This window comes from Dipodomys ordii, unplaced genomic scaffold, assembly GCF_000151885.1.
Source record: "Dipodomys ordii isolate 6190 unplaced genomic scaffold, Dord_2.0 Scaffold3, whole genome shotgun sequence".
NCBI classification, from domain to species: Eukaryota; Metazoa; Chordata; class Mammalia; order Rodentia; family Heteromyidae; genus Dipodomys; species Dipodomys ordii.
The window spans coordinates 29,867,429-29,890,566 of NW_012267219.1; the positions used below are offsets into that span (position 1 = coordinate 29,867,429).

General features: G+C 38.4%; 1 protein-coding gene across 1 annotated transcript in view; it reads left to right on the forward strand.

Annotated features, from left to right (window-relative positions):
• Positions 1-23,138, forward strand: part of Cfap54 (cilia and flagella associated 54) — a 269,955-nt gene that overhangs the window by 234,907 nt on the left and 11,910 nt on the right. The window contains 2 exon segments of the mRNA XM_013018973.1: positions 4,029-4,170; positions 11,188-11,262. Coding sequence (XP_012874427.1) covers positions 4,029-4,170; positions 11,188-11,262 — 217 coding nt within the window.

Below are 23,138 nucleotides of genomic sequence, written 5' to 3' on the forward strand. Positions count from 1 at the left end.
TCACTTTCTTGAACATGACAGTTCTGGACATGGATGAACAATCTGCAACTCAACATCAAGGAATAGTGAATAGTTTGCCTTGCTACAGTCTTAAATGTGAAAGAAAGCCATGGCTGGCTGCCTGCCTGCCTGCCTTCCTTCCTTCCTTCCTTCCTTCCTTCCTTCCGTCCTTCCTTCCTTCCGTCCTTCCTTCCTTCATTCCTTCTTTCCTTCCTTCCTTCCTTTTTTTGGTGGTGGTACTGGGGTTTAAACTCAGAGTTTAATGCTTTCTAGACAAGTTCTCTATGACTTGAGCCATATCTCCGCCCCTTTTCTTTCATTAGTTTTGGGATAAGGTCTTGTAGTTTTGCCTGGGCCAGCCTGGACTGCATTCTTCCTATTTATGCTTCCTGTGTGGCTTGAATGACAGACAGTTGCCCCCTTACCCCCAGCTATTGGCTGAGATGAAGTGCTGACAACTTTTTGCCTTGTTTTCCTCAATTTACAGTCCTGTTCATCTCTGCCTCCTGAGTAGCTGGGATTACAGGCATGGGGCATTGATACTTTGTTCATGTTTCTTTTGGAACTTAGGTACCATGCTTTCTCCACAGGTGCTTTACCACTTGAGCTACACTGCCAGCTCTTTTTTCTTTACTTATTTTTCATATAGGGTCTCACACTTTCCCAGGTTTAATTTTGGATCTTCTTTCACATCTCAAATAACCATTCCAGACAGACAGACAGACAGACAGACAGACAGACAGACAGACAGACAGACAGACAGACAGACAGACAGACAGACAGACAGACAGACAGACAGACAGACCAATAGATAGGCAAACAGATAGCTAAGGATCAGATCCCCAGGTCTTGGATACCACTGAACTATTGCAGTTACATAAGTAAGGTAATGAGTACATTTCTTATTAAACACTGTTACCCCATCCCTCATTTTCTCGGGTTTACTCCTCCTACCCCCCTCTACTCCCCCACAATTGTAAAGTTCATTGTAAATTATAAACTATCAATGTTTCATTAGTTCATCCTTTGTCCTGCTGTTTCTGTGATTCCCTTTCCCTTCCACAGATAGATAAACTTATATATAAGACAAAGGATACAAAAAACTAAAACAACAAAAAAAGAAATAACTACAGGACCTAATAAGAAACTCTTGTTTTCAATTCTTGGAGTTCATGTTGATACACTTCATTACATATGGTCCTATGCACTTAGCAATTGGCTATTGAGAACCCCTGTTAAGAATATCAGACATATTCTAGTTATTACAAATAAGGGAAACCATGCAACATATTTTTCTTTGGACCTGGCTTACTTCGATTAATATAATTTTTCCAGGCCTTTCCATTTTCTTATCAATGGGACAATGTCATTCTTTCTGATTGAAGCATAGAACTCCATTGTCTACATCTTGATCCATTCATCTACTGAGGGGCATCTAGGTTATTCCACGTCTTAGCTCTGGCAAATAATGCTGCAATGAACATGGTTGTGCTGGTATCCTATGCTACTTTTAAAAAGAAATAAAAATTCTCTTTTTAGATATTAGAGTACAGATGACATTTTAGATTATTAGCTTCCTTTTTGTACTTTTTAAGTTTATTTTTATTGCCAAGGTGATGTACAGAGGGGTTACAGTGACATACATAAGGTAATGAGTACAATTCTTGTCCCTTGATTTTCTCCCACTTTCCCTCTCCCTGCTCCCCCTCCCCCAAATTGTAAAGTTTATTTCCAACATAGTGTCTGAGAGTATCACTGTTGCATTGGTGCACCCCATTTGTAAGGAAACAGAAAGACTTGGAAAAAAGTCATATTAAGTGAAGTAACCTCAACCCAAAAAAACCTAGGCTCCATGGCTTCCCTCATTTGTAATAACTAGTATATGTCTAGGATAGTCCTAGCAGAGGATCACAATAGCTCAATAGCTATGTACTTAGGACTATATCGAAATGAACTCCAAGAGATGAAAACAAGAGGGTTTTCTTTGTTGTTGTTTTTAATGTACTGTGTGAAGTTATTTCTTTTTTCTTTTCTTTTTTTCCTTTGGTTTATCCCCTTTTGTCACTGTATTTGATTTTGGTACCCTGTATCTTGTATACATGTTTATCTGATTTGGGGAAGGGAAGGTGAAACAAAGAACAAAGGGTGAACCAATGTGTAATTTGTTGTTGTTGGTGGTGCCTGAATGCTGGGCTTGGGTGTGCTGTCCCTCAGCTCTTCACATCAAGGCTAGTGCTCTACCACTTGAGCCACAGCGTCACTTCTGGCTTTTTCTGCTTATGTGGTGCTGAGGAATCGAACCCAGGGCCTCATGCATGCAAGGCAGCAATCTACCACTGAGCCATGTTCCTAGCCCCCAATGTGTAATTTTTTAATGGTTAAGAAATTATATAGTTATATAGATATTTCTTTCTTATAAAGCTCTGTGAGTTAGATGAAGTGGTGTTTGTTCTTCTAGCCATGCAGAATTAGAAATCTGAGGGTCTGGAAGTCTAAAGGCAGGTAGACTCCGGTAAGACTCACCAGGTCCTCTAAATCCTAATGCTGTTCCTTTCCCAGTAATTTCTGCAGCATTATTGGATATGACCTCCCCCATTCCAAGGACAAGTTTTCCCAAACTAACTTGTAACAAGAAGTCTATTGGTTTAAATTGCCCTCTTTTTTTGTGTGTGTCGGTTTTGGGGTTTGAACTCTGGGCCTGGGCACTGTCCCTTAGCTCTTCAGCTCAAAGCTAGCACTCTACTACCTGAGCCACAGTGCCACTTCAGGTTTTGAGTGGTTTATTGGAGATAAGAGTCTGACAGACTTTTCTGCCCAGGCTGGCTTTGAACCACGATTCTCAGCTTTCAGCCTCCTAAGGAGCTAGGATTTTAGGCATGAGCCACCAGTGCCCGACATGTTGCTGTCTTTTTTTTTTTTTGCCGGTTATGGGGCTTGAACTCAGCCTGGGCGCTGTCCCTGCACTCTTCAGCTCAAAGCTAGTGCTCTACCGCTTGAGCCACAGCGCCACTTCCAGTTTTCGAGTGGTTTATTGGAGATAAGAGTCTCCAGGCCTTTCCTGCCCGGGCTGGCTTTGAACCAGGATCCTCAGATCTGAGCCCCCTGAGTAGCTAGGATTATAGTGAGCTACCTGTGCCCGGCATGTTGCCCTCTTAATAGAAGTTTCTAGCTTATACTATGTAAATTATAAGCTTCTTATAAAATAAAGATCTTCCTATGTTTTCACTTTTTGTTGCCAAGAGCGTCCAGTATGATGCCATGCTGTGGGTGTGATGCCATGGACAAGTAAAGCTGTTTATTCAATACTCCCGATGTTTTTCCTCCTCCTTCCTTGGATAGAATCCGTCACACAAATGTGTATACATTGAGAGTGTGAAGTAGCTGTTTCTCTTTCAGTTGGAGCCTACTGCTTCCACTATGCTGGTCCTGCCCTCCCCTCCACATCCACTGTCCAGTGGCCTGGGCCTCTGGAGTTTCTATCTTTAGCATCACTAACACTGTGTCTTCTGTATCCTTTCACTCTTATTTGTGCCTCTTTTCTGATTTCCATTCCTACCTCCTTGTGTCTACCCTCCCATACATGCACACAGCACTCTGAAGTGTTGTAGGGTCATTGACTGGCTTCTTCAAGGCTTTGCTAACTTGCTACCCTCTTGCATCAGGTCAGCTACACAATCACAGCATGCCATTAAGGCAAGAGAAAATCTTTTGTTTATTGCCCAGAATTTCCTTGCTGTCTAGGTACTGATTTTATTTCACTCTCAGTAATCTGGATGAGATTGGCCCTTGACAGCTTGTAATGTATATCCGCTTGGGTGTCTAAGTAGACCATACACATGATAAGAGTAGGACTATTTCTCTTTGCTCATGGCTCTTAAAGGAAGGGATGATAGAATGGGTGATGTTTGGGGATGTCAGAAGCCTAACTGAATGAAGGGAAGGCATACTGTATATACTTTTGGCTCTAAAACTAAATCAATATCTTTCCTAACTTCTCAAATAAAATTTATATATATTTGACATTTCAGAGTCATTTCAATTCATGAGAAACTATCTGATCTTGCACAAATTGCTGAAATATCATTGCCATCTGTTCCTGAAAGTACTTCAAAGGGAAATATATCTGAGTCACCAGAAGTAGAAGAGAAGCCTGTTGACACAGATATGGAAGTAAGTATTCATTACATAATGGAAAATGGCATTGCTATTGCAAGTTGATGCTAGTTCACATAATTATTAAAATTATTTTTTCTCTTTATTGATGCAAAATCATGTAAACTTGAACTTGGTGATTTTTCTGTCCTCTTATCTTCTTTGCTTATCATGCCAGCCATGAGCCAACTTTTTGACACATGGTGGTGTGCTTGCTTCAGAACTCCTGAAAAGTGCCCTAACTGCAGCACTCTGACAGCAGATGAGAAAGAACTGTTCCAAAGATATGCACAGATATGACTGAATTCCAAGAGACAGTGCCTTGTAACTTTATAAAATTACTTTTACTTTTTCTCTATAATATTTAAATACTTTTATTACCAAAGTGTGTGAATAAAAGAGTATGCTATTAACGCAATCATAAGGCTGAGTGGCTTTGTGCCCACTGGTATCTGTGTTTTGGTAGACAACATCATTTCCCTCTACCTCTCTAGGGTTATAATCTACTGAGAAACAGCACAAGAGACAAAGAGATGGGGATGGACCTATCAGCATCATCACTGATAAAGCTGATTAGCAAATATGGCTTTAGATTTGTAGCCAAATGAGTTCATTAACATTTTACTACTGAGTTGGCCAGATTGTCCACCTAGGCACACAATTTCCTAGTACATACTTGCAACCACAGGGCTACTTTGGCCCCTTGTGCCTCCTGACAAGCTTACTGCTCCTGGGAAACAGAGAATAATAGTCCTGTGGGTAAGATGCCTCCCAAATTTATAAACAGAGATGGATTATAAGGGGCTGAGCTAGTATGATCAGTTGTGTTTTTCATGCTCATCCATGAGGTAAGTCAGTCCTCTCTTTTTGGAAAAAGTTAGTGATGGGTCCAAAAGCAGCCTTCCTTCTTTGGGAATGGAATAGAAATTCCCTACTCTCCATGGTAGAGATAAGAATACACACACACACACACACACACACACACACACACACACACACACACATACGCATACACAAACACTTCTGCTGTAGTTATTGTGCAAGTTTAAGAAAAAAATGAGATCTAAAAGGTCTGAAAGAAAAAGGATTGTAGCTCAGCTTGTCCTCACTCCACAGTCAGAGGTGACCACTTTCAATTCTTATAGCTGTTCCCATGGTTACTTCAACACCTATAAATAATACCCAGTATTTACTCATGAAAAGTGAAGTAATGAATAAATTCCAACCGAGCTAGTTTGGGCCAACACCATTGTTGAGCGGGTCCACTGACAGTCTGCTCTTGGTCTTCTCCTCAGAGAATAGATATTGAATGTGCTAACTTAGTACTTTCCCCCAACTTGTCTTGTCTGGTACCCTCTTAAGTGGTGCAGTATCAGAACATTTAGTTAAAGTAATCCTTAGTTTTTACATTGACACCTGGAACTGGTTATATTAACATCTAGTACATGGTGTTCATGGCTGTATGTCAGGTGATACGCTGTTTACTCTCCTTCATTTTATTTTTTGTCTTTGTGGTACTGGAGATTGTCTTGTGTTTGCTAAGCAAGTGGACCACCACTTGAGCCATACTCTAGCCATGATCTTCCTACCTACACATCCCAAGTAGCTGGATTACATATGTGTCTTTGTATCATTGTTTGATTTTTTCTTGACTTATCTTTTACCCTTAACTTTCCCACATTCATTATGTCAGACTCTTCATGTCAGAATCTTCATTGATAGATTTTTTTAAAAATTCAAGGGTTTATATAGATCATATAATGTCTCAATTCTATTTTTCTTCTAAACTTTTCCATTCCACTTGAAACCTGAATGTTCTAAGTGCCTCAGCTCATGCCTCCGATGCCTTTGCTGCTTTCTGGTTGAGTTCCCAGAAAGTTGGGGCACATTCCTGCTTTTCTTGTCTGAAAGCTTTGAGGATCTTCTCTTTAGTTTTCATCCAATAGTATTGTTGGTTATAGGGCTTGAACTTGGTTGGGTCCCTGGCTCGGTCTCTGAACTCTTTTCTTAAGGCTAGCACTCTTACCACTTTGCACCATGGCAACACTTCTCTGATCTTTTCAAAGTTGTTGTTGGCTACATTAGTATTTCATTGGTTACCAATGACAAAACGTTTTTAATTCTGAAATGATATTATTCATGTAGCTCTTGGTTTTCTTGCTTATTTATCTATATACTTTTATGATGTGAAAATGGAAAGCTGGAAACTTTCTTGATTTTTCAGGGCATATTTGTTGGCATTATCAGTAGAGTGAGTAAAAAAGCAGTGGGTCACAAGTAAGGACATCTAGCAGGCAAATGTAGTGAGCCTTTGCACATGCTAAGCAAGTGCGTAACACTGAGTAACATCCCCATCTTCCTGCCCCAGTCTACTGAGTAATTGTGATTATAGACATGCATCACTGAACTTGGCATAACAAACATTCCTTTCAATGTTTTTTTTACATTTAAATTTGATTTTTGAAACTGTTATACAATACCTGATATAGCTATTTATATAGCTATGTTTTGAACATGTGACATTCAAATATGTAGGCTTTGAAACCCTGGTGGGTGGCAGATGGAGGCCTGTGATCTGAAGAGGATCACATTTTGAACTCCAAAGTAGAGAAAGCTGGATGGGGCTAGTTTGATCCTTCTCTAACAATCCTCTCTAGAGGATACTAGGTGTACAACTGAACTACCTACTGAGTGAGATGTGATTCTCCACCATTGTCCTCAAACATATTTAAGGACCTTCCACAAAGTCCTACTCTTAAAAGTCTACACATCTCCTAATATTGACAATGGGACTAAATCTACAATCCCATGAAGCTTTGGGGAACATAGTTAACTATACTCTTGCTCTTACATCCTCTGGCATCCACAGCAGTCCTTCATCTGTCTCATTTGGTGCACACTCCTAAAACTGACCCTCTAATATTGTTTGTCCTCTCCTTCCTGCCATTACTCAGCTCTTCCTTGTATAGTTCAGTGCTGTGTCTCTAACTTCCAGTTTTCCTGTTTCCGCATTATCTAGATTTTATACTATACTGAAGTGTAAGATGGAATCCTGCTTTCTTAAATAGCAGGATTGCTAACAAAAAATTATATTAAAAATTCAATTTATATGGCAAGTGTGTGCATGGGCATATGTTTGTGTGTAAGCTGAGAGAAAGCTGAGCTAGACTTTGTACTAAAGTAAATGCAGAATTTTATAACATCCACAGAGTAAAGGCTATTTTTCCTTATTCCCCCAATATCCTATGCCTTCACTGTGCTTTCTTAGTAATTGGTATTTCTTTTTCCTCTTCCTTTGTTTTTGAACTTTAAGAAAACTTATTGTCATGAATTAACTGTAATATTATATACACATATCTAGTGTGTTTTGGTTAAGTGCACCCCACCTGTTACTCTTTATTAACTCCTTCCTCCTCCCTCCTTGCTGTATTTCTGGTGGGTTTCTTGATGGTATTTTCATATGTATATATAATGTAATATTGAGTATATTCACCTCCCCTGTCAACCTCACTTCTATTCTTATGTTTCCTTCTGCCTCCTATTGTTTAGCACCCCTCACCCTTCAACAATCTCCCTTTTATAAGTAATGCCTTATCATTTTTTAAAGGTCTGGATTCCACATATGAGTTGAAAATATGCAATATTTATCTCTCTTAGTTTGGCTTTTCTCTTTTTAAATTTTTTTTTCTGGTGCCAGTCCAGGGCTTGAACTCAGTCTGGGTGCTGTTCTTGAGTTTTTTGCTCAAGGAGCAAAAAAATGCTCTACTATTTGAGCCATAGCTCCATTTCTAGTTTTTTGATAGTTAATTGGAGATAGGGTCTCATAAACTTTCCTGCAGGGGCTGACTTTGAATCCCAATTCTCAAATCTTAGCCTTTTGAATAGGTAGGATTACAGGCAGGCAGCAGGGCCCAGCATTGTTATAAACTGTTTGTGACTTTTTCTTAATGTTAGGTCTGCCCAGGAGAAAACACCGACGACGTGTAGGACAGCAAGTAGCCTTACTAGAAAGCATCTGCTGGAAACCAGTATTCTCCTGTAACTGTCAGTCACCTGACTGTGAGGCAGCAAAGGACCCCAGGCTCTGAGGTCACTTCCTCCTCCTCTGAGGTTACTTCCTCATCCACCCTGTTTACGCCTCCTCCAGACAGTGAGAGGTTCCCCAAGCTCTGAGGTCTCTTCCACATCTGCTGCAGCCATACCTCCTTCTTGCCCTCCCTATATAATCTCTCTCTGCCATAAATTCTCTTTCTGCACACCTCCATCTGGTGCTGGCTGGAGGTTTGGTTCTCCTAATAAACTCTCTCCTGCCTAAACCACATAGAGGTCTCCTTTCACAACCCTTCCATTTAATATCTCCCAGAAGATTTAGGTAACTTCCCTTTATCTTCTGCTTTTGTAACTTAACATATTGTAAGGGTGGTGAGAGAAGAATTTAATTCGTTTTTGTTTGTTTGTTTGTTTACTTTCTCATTGTGATTTTTAAGTCTGAAGTTTTTACTATTTGGTAATAATATAATCTCTCTGTTTCCACATCTATCTTTTCTGCCTCTGGTTAGAATTAAGAGTTTTTTTTCCTCTCACATCTCCTTGTATAGTGTTGGAGGAGTCTGTCTCTCCTTGTCCTCTTGTCATTGGAGAATAAGTGAAGAGTTCCTTCAGCTTCCCAATTTCCACACAAAAACACAAGTCCTTGAGATCCCCTCATGAAACATATTTCAGGGTGTCTCACAAAAAATGAGTTTTAGAAGGGAAAAGTTTTAGCAAGGATTTATTTTAGTATAACAGTTAAAGAAGAGAGAAAAAAGAAACATTGCCCACTCATGTAAAAAATAGGAGTTAAAGACTAAATGGTAGTTCTTATCTGTAGCTTTTATCCTTTTCTAGCAGACAGAATAAACATAATCAAGTCAGTCTAGCAATCACTGTCTAGTGCTAAGACAAAGATTTTGTGTGGGTAAGTTGGGTGAGGCTTACCCAAAACCCAGCTGACTTTTCAGGACTTCATTTTGCCAGACAGGCCATTCATTCTTTCTGTCTTATCTGACCTATCAAGAGTTCTCAGCTTTTTACCATTTCAAAGGAAGCAGATTTAAATAGCCTCTCCTTTGTCTCCCAACCTTGTACATTGGAGGTATAATTGGATGGAGCTTATCTGATTTTTCAGTCTACTTTGTGGCTTTGACTTCTGAATCTGGCTTTTTTGATATTGGTTTAAAATGATGTAATTTCCCTCTTTCCTCATCTGTTTATCCTGCTTCAGTGGTAGGTGACAGAGAACTGAAGGATGCAGGAGTTTGAAGGCTAGAAAACAGCTAGCATTTTTTTTCTGTGTTATAGGTGAAAAATTGTCAAGAATTTTAACATAAATACAAGAATTGGCCTTATCTTGAACTCAGAGGAACATCCTTCATAGAATCAATAGGTGTTTCTTTTAAGAGGAAAGTAGCAAAAAAATCTGAACAATGGTCATTCTACACTCTGTCCCTTACCAATTATAGCATGCCTCCAACTACTTTCTGAGTAGGATTGATGAGCTCTGTGCCTTGTCTGTCTTCTTTTCTGCAGTAGCCAGGTCTCACTCCCAGCCCTCACCTTGAATCAGCAGGTTTCACAGGTTTACCTCAAATAATGCCAGAGCAATAAGGCATTGCTGAGGTAAAGTTCTGTGTGATAAATGTTGAGACCGACAGTGGAAGACATTTATCAAGTAACATTGCTGTCTTCATCTGTTATGTGAAATGATTAATGATATAAACTGTCATTTTGTTTGATAGCTTCTGATGAAATCATGAGAATAACCCACCGTAGATGTTATTGAAACCTCATTTATAGAGAAAAAAAACATAGTTTAACCAGTCCTAAGAACTGAGAGAGATAAAATATAGGTAAGGCAGACAAGTATATGAGTGGACATGGGTTCTCTTCTACCCAGTAAAGTGGTCTAGAAACCTGGATGGCGCATTACATGATCAATGCTGGGCCTCTTACCTCCCTCCTTTTTACTCCCATGAAGTTGGCATACTTCTGTCTACTTCTATAAAGTCATTTCTTGCCCAAATGATTTGAGGGACTCTTGGCTGATGACTTATCCTCTTATCTCTTGCCAAACCACTTTACCTTGAAACTGTGGTCAGAAATACATTTTTAAAGACAGTCTTTACTATTACCTCCCCCCATTCCACTTCCTCTCAACTTCTTATACAATAAAATCCAAATTCCTTACTTTCATGTGACATGTCATACATTTACTTCGTGAGCCAATTGTTACCATTCTCATTGCCATACTTTCCAAAGGATGCTCCATTTTCCATCAGTTGAAATCCTAGTACTCTTTTAAAACTCAGGTCATTTGAGCCTTCTAGGAAGTCTTTCTTAATCATCATACCAAGAATTACTCTCCCACCTCTAGGATTCAATGACATGTCATAACTATTTATGTTTAGATCACAGTTGACTTGGCATTTAATTTAGTTGTACATCAACCTGTTTTTCTTCAAATTGTGATTTCTATCTGGGCACCAGTGGCTCATGTCTATGACCTTAACTACATGGAAGGTTGAAATCTGGAGGATTGAGATTTGAAAAAAAGAGCCTATAAAGAACAATTGGTAAGACTATCACTGATTAACTAGCAGAAAGCAGAATTGAGTTGTAGCTCAAGTGGTAGAGCATTGGCTCAATGAACAAGCCAAGGAAGCTGGAGGGCACGAGTTCAAACCTCAATACTGTGAAAAAACATAAAATGAAAAGAAATGAAAGAGAGAATGGAATAGAGAAAGAAAGAAAAGGAGGAAGAAAGGAAGGAAGGAAGAAAGGCAAGAAGGAATGAAGGAAGGAAAGAAGGAAGGAGGGAAAGAGAAGGAAATGAAGGAAGAAAAAGGAAAGAAAGCACATTTTGCTTTCTGATCTTGTTTATCACATCCTGGGATTAAGGTTAATTTATGCAAACATTAGACAAAATAATTTATAGTGAAATATGTAATATTGAGCCAATAATACCAACCTCATGCATTTGCTTCTTATTACTTGTAGAACATGATTATTGAATGTTGCTCTGAAATTGTGTCTCTATTTGTGAGTGATGGAGAGAAAACACCACTAACTGAGGTATGTAGCTCTCTTTTAAAACTGTATTAGATTCATTCACAGGTGTTATTTTTTTGCTGTGGAGATGAAAAGATAGAAAACATCTAATTACAAATACAGAAGACCCCCCCAAATTAATGTGAAACTGTGATAAATCAGAACTCATAATAATATATTACTTTGGTTAAAATATTCTTTGTAAAATTTCAACAAATACAGAAAATTGTAGAGAAGGTCATCTTGAGATCACCTCAAATTTGTCATTCAGAGGACAAACTTAGTTAACATTTGGAGAATATCTAGAATTTTCTCCGTATGTAGACAGGCCTTGGAATTTTTAAATTTTTTGCTTTACCTGCACTCTTTAGAAAAAAACTTTAAAAATTATCTTTAAGTGCTGTACAAAGGGGTTTCAATTTAACATGCATAATGACTACAATGCATCTCTTACCAGTCTCATCCCTTTTCCTCATGTTTCCCCATCTCTCCTAATCCTACCCATCCTTTCAAGTTACCTGTCTTCATTTTCACATATATACATGGACATTATGATTATCTTCACTCATCCTTCTTCTCCCTATTTGTCTGCACTCTGTTCCCTTTGACCTCCCCCCTCTTTACCTGCATTTGTACCTTACTTTGTTCATTGAGCAATGATCTTGCTCAATGAAGTCTGCTTTGTTGTATTTATTACTTATGTAAGAGTCTCTATTATGACTTTTTTGTATCTGGTGATATTTACATAGCCACATGCTTATTGTGTGAATAGATATATACAATGTATATTTAGTTAAATTTAATTTATTATAAATACTGCATTATTATATTTACTTTATATAGTAAAATGTAGCTAATACAAATTTATAGTTCTAACCTTGAAAATGTACAGTTCAGTATATTTAGAAATTTTACACAAGTCCATTCACAATGTTACATAATTGTTACTGTCATTTATCTCTAAAACTTTCTCAACATCCCAAACAGAAACTTTGTACTCATTAGATTACTACTTTCCATCCCCAGCTCCTGGTAAACCCCTGTTCTACCTTTTGTCTCTTTGAATTTGCCTATTCTTGCCTCAGGTAAACTGCTTATAAATAAATACCCTTTTATGCCTGACTTATTTCATTTAGCACAGTGCTTTCAAACTTACCCATGTTGTAACATATATAAGTATTTTGTCCTTTTTAACTCTGAATAAAATCACATTATATCTGTTTTCTACATTAATCCACTCATCAGTTAATAGACAATTGAATTTTTTTACCTTTTGGCTATTGTAAATAATGTTGCTATAAACACAGATGTATAAGTATCTACTTGAGTCCTGGTTCTCAATTTTTTGGGTGTTCTTGACGTAGAATTACCAGATCATGTAATTCTGTTTTTAAACTTTTGAGGATTTCCCCAACTTTATTCCCCCAAAAGCTGTGCAAATTTATCCTCCTAACAGTAATGCACAATCATTCCAATTTCTCCAATGCTTGCCTTTCTTTCACAGTAGCTCTCCTGATGGGTATGAAATGGTATCTTATTGTGATTTTGACTTGTATTTCTTTAACAACTAATGATGTTGAGCATTTTTTCCATGTATTTATTAGACATTTGTATGTCTTCCTTAGAAATGTCTGTTCTGTTCTTTGCCCAATTTTTACTTTGTAGGTACATCTTGACACATGATAGCCCTCAAGAAATTTTGCTCCTGTTTTCTCTCCCATCAGTGGTAGATGTGAGGACCAACTTCATCTCCTGGTTAAATAATTTTAGTCAGATTTTTACTTTCCAAGTTTGGTTTGAAAAGTGTTTAAAGTAGAAGAAAAATCAAGTCATTATCTTTGTCTGTAATGTAAATTATTGTTAAATCTATGGGATCCCAACATAAAATGCCAGTGGTGTATGACCGCACCCATCCAGCAGAGGTGCTTCCACTTGAACCTATGCTTTGTCCTGAGAGGAAGACTAACCTAACAGTGCTAGAATGGGACATGGGCATTGATGACCTTGACCCTCCAAACGAAATTGTTAGACAAATAAAAGTGCCAGCTTTGTGAAGCCTTTTTTGTCAACAGTATGAGACCTTGTTGGACAATTTGGTTCCTGACTGGTTTGAAGATGATCCTAGACCAAAAGATCAGGTGTATGATATAGAGAGATTTCAAAGTCCTTTTCTTTATTTTTAATAAGATTTGTTTTCATTTAGAATTTTAGCTAGACTCAGCATTGTACCTAACAATGGTAATTGTCATTGAAGTGCAAATACCTCTACTAGTAACAATAATAATAGTTAATATTTATCAATCATGATGGCACATGAAGACATTGCTGTTTTTTTCAATTTTTTGCAATGAATTTATTACTATAAATATACAATTTATACAAACATATGATCATATATTTCTATATATTGTATGTATTTTTATCATCATTATTGGGGCTTGAGATCAAGGCTTTCTTTGTTTGTTTGCTAAGTAGATACTCTATCACTTGAGTCACAATACACTTAGTACTTAGCACTTGCCAGTGACTACAATAATGCTATAAGAATACTATAAAATTATTTACAATTACTATACTTATTTTAGAGATGAAGAAACTGATTCACAGGAAAATTAATTGCATGCTGGAAGTTTTTGTGGAGGAGACAGAAGTAAAATACAGATCTGCTTAAATCCAGGATCAACATTTTTTTTTTTTTGTCAGAAGTGGGACCTGAACTCTGGGCCTAGGTGTTGTCCCTCAGCTCAGCTCAAAGCTAGCACTCTACCACTTGAGCCACAGTGCCACTTCCGGCTTTTTCTGTTTATGTGATGCTGAGGAATTGAACCCAGGGCCTCAAGCATGCAAAGCAAGCAATCTACCACTGAGCCACCTTCAGCCCAGGTTCAACATTTTTAACTAACTGTCCCCAGAAAGTGTTTTACTATAAGAGTATGGACAGATATTACAGTGAGTTGAGGGGTGAGATGAAACATAAAGTTTACCATTGCTGATTAATCCTGACGATGGTTTGACAGTGTAGGACACAGCTCAAGGGAAGCAATGTCCAAGAAGGAGGAAGATCAGATAGGAGAAGTCATAATGTCAAGAAATTAGGACTAATAGAGGTTGCCTATAAGCATAAAAGCTGGGCCGAGAGATGGTAGGTAGAGAGCACAAAGAGCTCATCAACACAAATGAGAAAGTACTGGAAACAGGAAAAACACTTCATCCTCTAGGATTCCAGGTAGAAGATGGAGATGGAGAGGAATACAAATGAGTTTATCAGAAAAGGGTAGGGGAGACTGGGGCAGTTTCCCATTGAAGTACAGGCAAGTTTATCTCTAATGAGGGAGGAGGGTTGAGGGCATCCTCTTCTAAGAGAGAGATTGAGGATTTTTTATTTCATGGTAATGAAAGATGAGTTAGGACAAATAAAAGATAACCACATTGAGATACAAAAGTCAGGAATTTGTTAGGGCACTAGGCTTCTTGACATGGTTTTTCTCCAGCGCACACAGCTTTTTTGATACAGGAAATCCAATAGAAACTTACTTATTGGGTAAATGTGAGAGGAAAATGGACACATGGGAAGAGAGTACTGGTGACACAGTGACAGCCTTCATGAGTCTGAGGTGGGTCAGCGCAATTCTGAATTTGTCTCATAGCTCATCAAAGTGCCTCTCTTTCACTTGGAGAAAACACCACAACAGTGTGATATCTGCCATTGTTTCTCAGGCTCCTGTTGAACCAATTTAACCTACAAATTCTAAATGACAGATTTGAGTTACTTACAATGTTATTATGTGCATTGTGAATATACACTCTTTTTCATCTGGCTTAATTTAATTTGCCTATGTTCTATTTTTTCTTACAACTTTGATATGTATATGATAATATGTTGACATCAACCACTTGCCAGTGACTACAATAATTATTCTTTCCCTAGGTTAACATCCTTTGTTTAGTCATTTGCTGCTTTATGACTAATGTATTGGTTACATCATATGACTGCCTCTGTCTTGTCACCCCTTATGATCTCTTATGACTCCTGCATTTTAGCTGAAACAATTGTTCAACAATACTAGTTTCAGTCTGGGAAGGTGGCTCAGTGGTAGAGCGCTTGCCTTGCATGTATGAGGCCCTGGATTTGATTCCCCAGCACCACATAAGCAAAAAGAAAAAAAGCTGGAAGTGGCGCTGTGGCTCAAGTGGTAGAGCACTAGCCTTGAGCTGAAGAGCTGAGGGACAGCGCCCAGGCCCAGAGTTGAGGCCCCATGACTGGACCCCCCCCCCGAAAAAAAACCAATACTAGTGTCTTATTAGTTACTATGTAGAAATGGGGAATAACACATCTAACCTGTGTTCCCTAACACTCCTGCTTCCTCATCACTTCCCTCCTATGCCCGTGGCTTATAGCTCAGAACTTAATAGTTTTAATCAAAATATGTTACAACAGTGTGCTTCCATATTTATCTCCCCTACTAGCTGATTAGGTCTTCTACAATAAGAGTGGGTCTTATTATTTATCCTCAGTGCTTTGCCTAGTGTCTGATGGTCCCCAGCAGGTATTCAATAAATGTTAAATGAATGAGTGGCTCATAATACATTTTCTAGAGATAGGCCTTGATTGCAGTTCTGGCCCTGCCATTACCATTGACTTTGGAACCATCAATTTCAGTCATCTGTACAGTAAACACGTAGCTTTCTTAGTGGCAGCAATTGAAGGAGGCACTGGGATGTAGAAGTAATAAAACAGTTTCTGCCTTCAAGAAAGCCTACAGTTCAGTGTACAGACAGTTCAGGGGACAGACATCTACTGAAGCAATTACTATATAGAGTGGAAACAGAAGCGTGAGAATTGAATCCACCCCTTAGTTCCCATAACTGTCTTCATCATAGTTCTTAAGGTAATAAACTTTACTTGGTAACTTCTTAGATGTTCCTTCCGTGAAATTTATGTTAGTGGTCCACGATTAGAAGTTTTCATTGCAAAATGAGGAGGACTGTGCTAAATTGCTTTGAAACAACAATTCTTGGCTACAAAAATAATTCACAAGAGTGGTTTCAGTCTATGCATGAAGATGTAGCTGATGAGTAGATGACCTTGCAAAGGTACTTCATGTGTGAAGTCATGGTAGCCTTTGTCAAAGTTGTGGTTCTGGAAGAAGGTTTAGTTATAGTTTTTGTTATTAGGCATATGTTCATCAGAGCTCCTCCTTCAGAGGCTCCTAGCTTTATTTCTTATTTTGTTAGTGTATTACCCAGTTATTCCATTTTTATCCCAACCAGTTTCACATTGGGTTGTTGAATGGATTTAGTCAACTCATATACAACTCTTAGTAATGCCTGGCACATATATAAACAAAATAGTTCCTGTTATTACGACACATTACCTGGGTTCATGTTGCATGAAACCTTGTAAATATATTAACTTTCCCAAGAAGTGGCTGAAGCAGAATAACCTTATGTGAGAAGCAAGCCTGGGTACATTTTTTAAGAGGCTGGAGTGATAATGCAATACTAGGAATGACCGTATGTATCACTTTTAATCACTAATGTTCCCATTCTTATATGTTCCTATTACTACTGTTACCTAATAAAATATCCCAAACTTAGTGGCATAAAATGACTACCATTATATCTGACTTAAGGATTATGAGCATCATGTTTTGGGGAGGGTAGGATGGGACAACTTGTCTGGATTCCTTAGCATCGGGGGCATTGGCTGGGAATAATTCACTGCTGGGGGCTGGGACCACTGAAGGCTGATATGGCCTGGTTTTGACATGTCAGCTGGATGCTAGAACATGCTGGGGCTCTGCCAAGAGCACAACCCAAGGTTCTCCTGCTGTTGGCTGGGCCTCTTCAAAGCACAGTGGCTTGTATTTCTCCCAAGGGAACCAGTCAAAGGCTGTATCACTATGTCCTACCTTTGCAATTCCTATAATGACTATTTCCTATTTGTCTCAGATCTGCCCAGATTCAAGGTTAGGTATAAACTCCACCCCTTTGTGGGAAGAACAAAGAAGTCTAATAAGAAGGGCAAGTAGGTTGGAAGCTGTTGTTGCATGTATTTTGGGAAAATGTAATCTGCCACAGCATCCAGCAACACAACTCTGAGAACTGTTTCTCCTCTTAGCAGAAGCTGCTTCTAGTTTGCTGCTCAGGCAATTTTTATGATTGGTTAGCAATCCTCCCTAAAAGTATTAGGTGATGGTCATGGAGTTGCTGATTGTTTATGCTCATACAGTAGAGGATAAACTAGGTGATTCTCAAAGCACATAACCTATGTGGGTAGGGTTGCATGTGCTCTCCTATTTTCATGGAACAGTGTCCACTGTCTTTTTAAGGAAATTAAAATTTAGGATTGTGCCAGATTATTTAATTTCCTTTGGCTAATAGTATTTTCTCACTGTTTGTCTTGGGATCTCTCTCTCTCTCTCTCTCTCTCTGTCTTTCTCTCTCTGTTCTTGATTGGTCAGCAATTCTCCTTAAATGTGCCAGTCTTGAGGCTTGAATTCAGGGCCTGGGTGCTGCCTTTAAGCTTTTTGCTCAAGGATATTGATCTACTACTTGCATCACAACTCCACTTCTAGCTTTTTGGTGGTTAGTTAGACATAAGAGTTTCATGGACTTTCCTGCCTTGGGTGGTTTTAAAACCGTGATTCTTAGATCCTTAGCCTCCTGTGTAGCTAGGATTACAAGCATGAGCTACCAGTGCCTGTCTTCTCCTTTTCTTTTAAACAGAACTTATAGTGGTAATAATGACACTATCAAGCAAAAGATTCATTTATTCCAGAATATTATGAAATATGAAAAATTAATCATCTTAATGTAATTTCTTTGTGTATTAACTAAAATATGGTAGATGCAGGGGAGAACTCAGTTGGTGTAATTCCTTAGAAGGCCAATGCACATTCCAACAAAATAAACACAAAGAATTGAGTATTCATAAGGGAGGACACCAAAGGAAGTGGAGGTAGATGAATGAAGAGAGGATGGGGTAGGGGAAGAATGAAGTTATGAAATTCAATGCATATTCTACAAAACTAATTGAGAGAAGGCATAGGGTTGGGAGGTTTGGGTGAGAATGTTGAAAGGGGCAACATTGATCAAGATGTATTGTATTCATAAACTGCTTTGTTGAATGGCAACTACTGTACAACTACTTAAAGATTTTTTTTAAAACGTTTTCTTTCCTATCTCCATCTCTACATCTCTGTCTCTCTGTACCCATGTCTGTGTGTCTGTCTTACTCTCCTAGGCAAAGCCTGTCTAAATAGATTTTATGGGCATCTAGAACTACATCTTTCTTCTGTGAGACATTCTAATTCCATCCTCAAGTGGAGAGTATCCTTTGTGTGTAAGTTCATGAGCCATCCACTTAATATTCTTATATTCTTTTGAAGACAATGCCAGATGACATCAGTTCCATGATGCTTTTAAAACAAAGCACTGACTTTGATTCCATCCACTCACTGTTCGCTTCTAACTGTCAAATTTGGCTGAGGAAAAAGGAAAGCCCTTAAGAAAAGGCCAGGCTATTAATGTGCTCTTCAAAATGCTAAGAAAAGGCTAAGTTGTTTATAGCAATTCCAAAATGCTCATCTCTCTGAGATTTTCCAGCAGTAGTGTCAAGGTGAAATATACTCTCATTCATCTAGGAACTGAGTCTTTGTGTTGTTGGTGCTCAAAGTACCAGTCCCACTTTCATGAGATGTGCAGTCTGTGGCTATAATGATACTTAGATGTAATTTAAATCATGATATCATCATGAACCTGAGATAATTTTATTTCCTATAAAAGTAACAAGAAGTGTGGGTGTGCTACTTGATAAAACAAGCCTGTCTTCATTTTGGATAAAACTGCACATCAATCTCAAAAAGACAAAAAACAAAAAAGAAACCTCAAAAACCAATTTTCTAAAGAGTTAGTGACCCTGTGTAGTTCAGAGGAGAGATAGGAATGTCATTAGTAAATTTTTTCATTCTTCTCTATTCTAAGACTACAGTGAAATATTGAGTTTTATTTTCTTCATTTGGTTTGCTAAATGATTTTGCCTTTTTGAAAAACTGGACCCTTAACAACAGAATAGCAAGTTCATTTTAGGAAAATATTTACATTTTGCCTCATAGAGCTGAATCAATTGGCAAGCCTTTGGAAATTCCCTTAACAAATGTTCTTTAAATTTAGATAAAATGCACAAAGAATATGCTGGTGTAAATTTATCCATTTTCCTTGTTTACTTTGGACACAGGCTGTTTTAGAAGTTGTCAGTTATTGTGCCTGTAACATAGGTAGCAAATGTCAGTATGTCCTATTCTCAATCCTTTGTGGTAGCAACAGTGTGTTGGAAGAATGTTTGACCCAAGTTCTAGTTCCAGGTCTGCCCTTGCAAACAAGTTATTGATCCTCAAAGAGCTCCCTACAATTAGATTGTGTTAAAAGTCTCAGAAGCAATGATCTCAGTGATCAGAAAAATATCAGTTCCTGCTGCGACTACTTATTGGTTGTTTGGCCAAGAATAAGTTAATATTTGTCTCTAGGCTTCAGTTTCTTATCTATACTCTTTAACAGCTACTCTCACATGGGACTGCAGTAGAAACAATGTTCTAACACATTTACTACAGTTGCAGTACAATTTCTGTGGGAGGTAATCAGTACATTGTGGTTATCTTTATTTTTCCTAACCTTAAACAGTGTGAACTGAATCATAAATTTGTTAATTTTCAAAGAGTAAATGGTCATTTAACAGACACATCTTAATATTATTTTCAACCATGGTTTTAAAATTAACATGCAGTTGTAGGAAGCAAATCAGAAAGGGCTGGAGTATAGTTCTTGGGTGAGAGGGATTATAGAAATTCAGTATATCTTCTACCTAATTCTCCCCAATGATGACATATTCCAAACTAGTCATCATGGCCAGCATCTTGACACTGACACACTCAAAATTCAAAACATTTTTATTATCATAAAGACCTCTGCCAGACATACTTCCTTTCTGATCATCTCTTCCCTAACCCATGAAAACTACCAGTCTGTTTTACATTTCTCTAATTTTGTCATTTTAAGAATGTTATATAAAAAGAATCATACACTGTGTAACCTTTTGAGACTCGGTTTTATTTATTTAGCATTATCTCACAGAGTTATTAAACTATCCTCTTCTTCTTTTTTGGTATTGGAGTTAACTCCAGGCTTCACATTTGTCATTCAGGTGTTCTCACTATACTAGGTCTCCAGTCCTGATTTTTGCTCGTTAGTTTTGAGATAGGGTCTTCTTCCTGCTAAGGTATGAGCCCGGGTGTAATCCACCTAATTTAGGCTTCCTCATAGCTAAGATAGTAGGCATGTGTCACCTCGTGCAGTTGTTCATTAATAAGCAGTCTTGCTAACTTTTTCCACCCAACCTGTCCTTGAAACCATGATATCAATGATCTCAACCTCTCTAGCAACTAGTATAATCATGAGCACTGGCATCTGGCAAAACTATCCTTTTGATGATAAAACCTTCATGAAAATGGACACATTTGATTTCAGCATGAGAATTAGTGACCCCAAGTGCTTGCTTAATGACATACAGTATATATCAAATGAGCACTGACTGAAAGGCATCTTCCTACTCTTCTTATCCTCCCTTCTCTTCCTCCTTTTCCCACTTTTTTCTTGCCCTTTCTTCCCCACAACCCTTTATTAACAAGAAATGCCTAATCTTTCTAGTTAGAAATACTAAAAAGAGTTAAATGAATAATGGCTGTGAACCATCTGTAAATTGCACACTGTTAGACTTTTCTATGAGAAATGGCCAGTCATTGTTGGCTGCCTTATAAGAAGGATTTGCAGCTGCTTGTGGTGTGTTCTGACGTGAATAGAGAAGTCAGCATGAGCAGGTTTTCTTTCCACATTCTGCACATAAGGTCTGCCCTCTGCTTTGCTACTGCAGTGGGAGCTGCTAACTAACAAAGCCCAACACACTTTGATTCTAAGCAACAAAGTCCCTGGAACAAAATTCGAACTTCAGTTCTTTATAGAGCATTTGCTCTAAAAAAGAACCTCTGTTTCCTAGTTGCCAGAAGTTAAGCCCAGTGAGCTTTCTCATGAAAAGGCATCAAGAAATGCCAAGTGTTGTTAGAACTCCAGTTTTCATTTGTGTTTCTCAGGTCAAAAGTGCACAGATAAAACCCACAGAGCCCCTCGGGAGGGAACCCAGCTACAGGGTATACCTAACTACAGCGTTTTGTGCTCTAACTTTGCTGCTGAGATTCAAAGCCATGACCTTTAAGTGGAGTTAAACTCTTACTCTGATGGAATTTCCTGTCTTCAGAAATGCCGTAGTGGTGGTAGGGGAAGAGGAGGAAACAGGTTTGCCAGAATGTAAGAACTTTTAGTAAGCGTAGAGCAGACTATGCCATGCTAACAAGAAACCCCAAATCCCAGGGCCATAAGGATTTATTTGTTTTTACATCTAGTGAAGATTAGACACCTCTCCTACAATTCTGAATGGTGCTGTCTGTGCTACTTGACCATCAAAGAAATCACTGCAGAAGACTAGGCTGCAGAATTCTGTGGGACTGCCATAAATCCTGGTATCATTTACACTTGCTGATTTGCAGTGATACATCGTAGTCATATGCTTTTCTTCTGAAATGCATCCTTCTATTCTGGGTGGTAATTTCTAAGTGCTATCATGGAGTGGTTTTCACAGTGCCTGCTCACCTTTCTCACCTAATATGCATGGGTGTGATACAGAGCACACAGAGAAGCAAATATATATTTCAGTTAATGCTAAAAAATTTTGACATCGTAGGTCTCTGTAGGAATGCCATGGATTTTCAAATAGAAATTATACAATAACTTAAAGTTATCCAAATTCTGTTGAGAAGATAAGATATAAATATCTTATTTAATCACACATTGTAGGCTGAAAAATAGCACTCCAGAGAAGTACACTATCTAATCCCCAGAATCTGTTATCTTCTGTAACAATGGTCACTTTGCAGTGACTAGAATAAGTTAAGGATATATTAGATTAGGGCATATTAGATTATTCTGCATTATCCGGAGAAACCTTAAATATCATCATAAGTTTCTTGGTAAGAGGAAGTCAGAGGGAGATTTGACAAATTGCAGAAGAAGCTGAGACTGGAGTGGTGAACTGTTTCAGGCTTTTAAGATGGAAAATGGGGCTCCCTGTATCTCCTTCCCACCCCTCAAGATATTAGCCCAGTCAAACTGATTTCAGAATTCCTACCTGCAGGACTATAAGAAAATAAATCCATGTTGTAAATCACTAAACTTGTGGGAAATTAGTTACAGCAGCAACAAGAAACTAATATTTAAGTACGTTCTGAAGTTAAACATGTGGCTTCAGATTTCTGTTTCTAGTTAAGACAGCTACTTTTATGATCATTTTCTGCATGTGAAAATTCAGGCCTGAAGACAGTAAGTGACTTGCCTAACATCCCTGAGCTAGTCAGTGTTAGGGTCAAAATCTGCACCCAAGCAGACAGCAACTCAGAACACACTTCTAACCACTCACTCTCTCACCATCTCTTTCCTCTAGTACCCACCTATCCTCTGAGTTCCCTTCTGTCATGTCTGCCAGCCACTGGCCAGCCTGAGGTTCTCTGTGAAACTCTCCTGCTCTGTACTCTCTCCCTCACACCTGACTTCTTTCTCCAGCTTCTTCAATGAATCCCTCAGATCCTTGGGACACTCATACTTTTCCAGTTTCACATTTTGAAAATTTGTAGAAAGACTAGGACTTCCATAGAATTTCTGAGTAAAGTTGGGCTTCAAATAAAATCACTGCATTGCCGGCCGCCAGTGGCTCACACCTATTCCTAGCTACTCATTAGGCTCAGATCTGAGGATCACGGTTCAAAACCAGCTCAGGCAAGGGCTGAAAAGTCCTT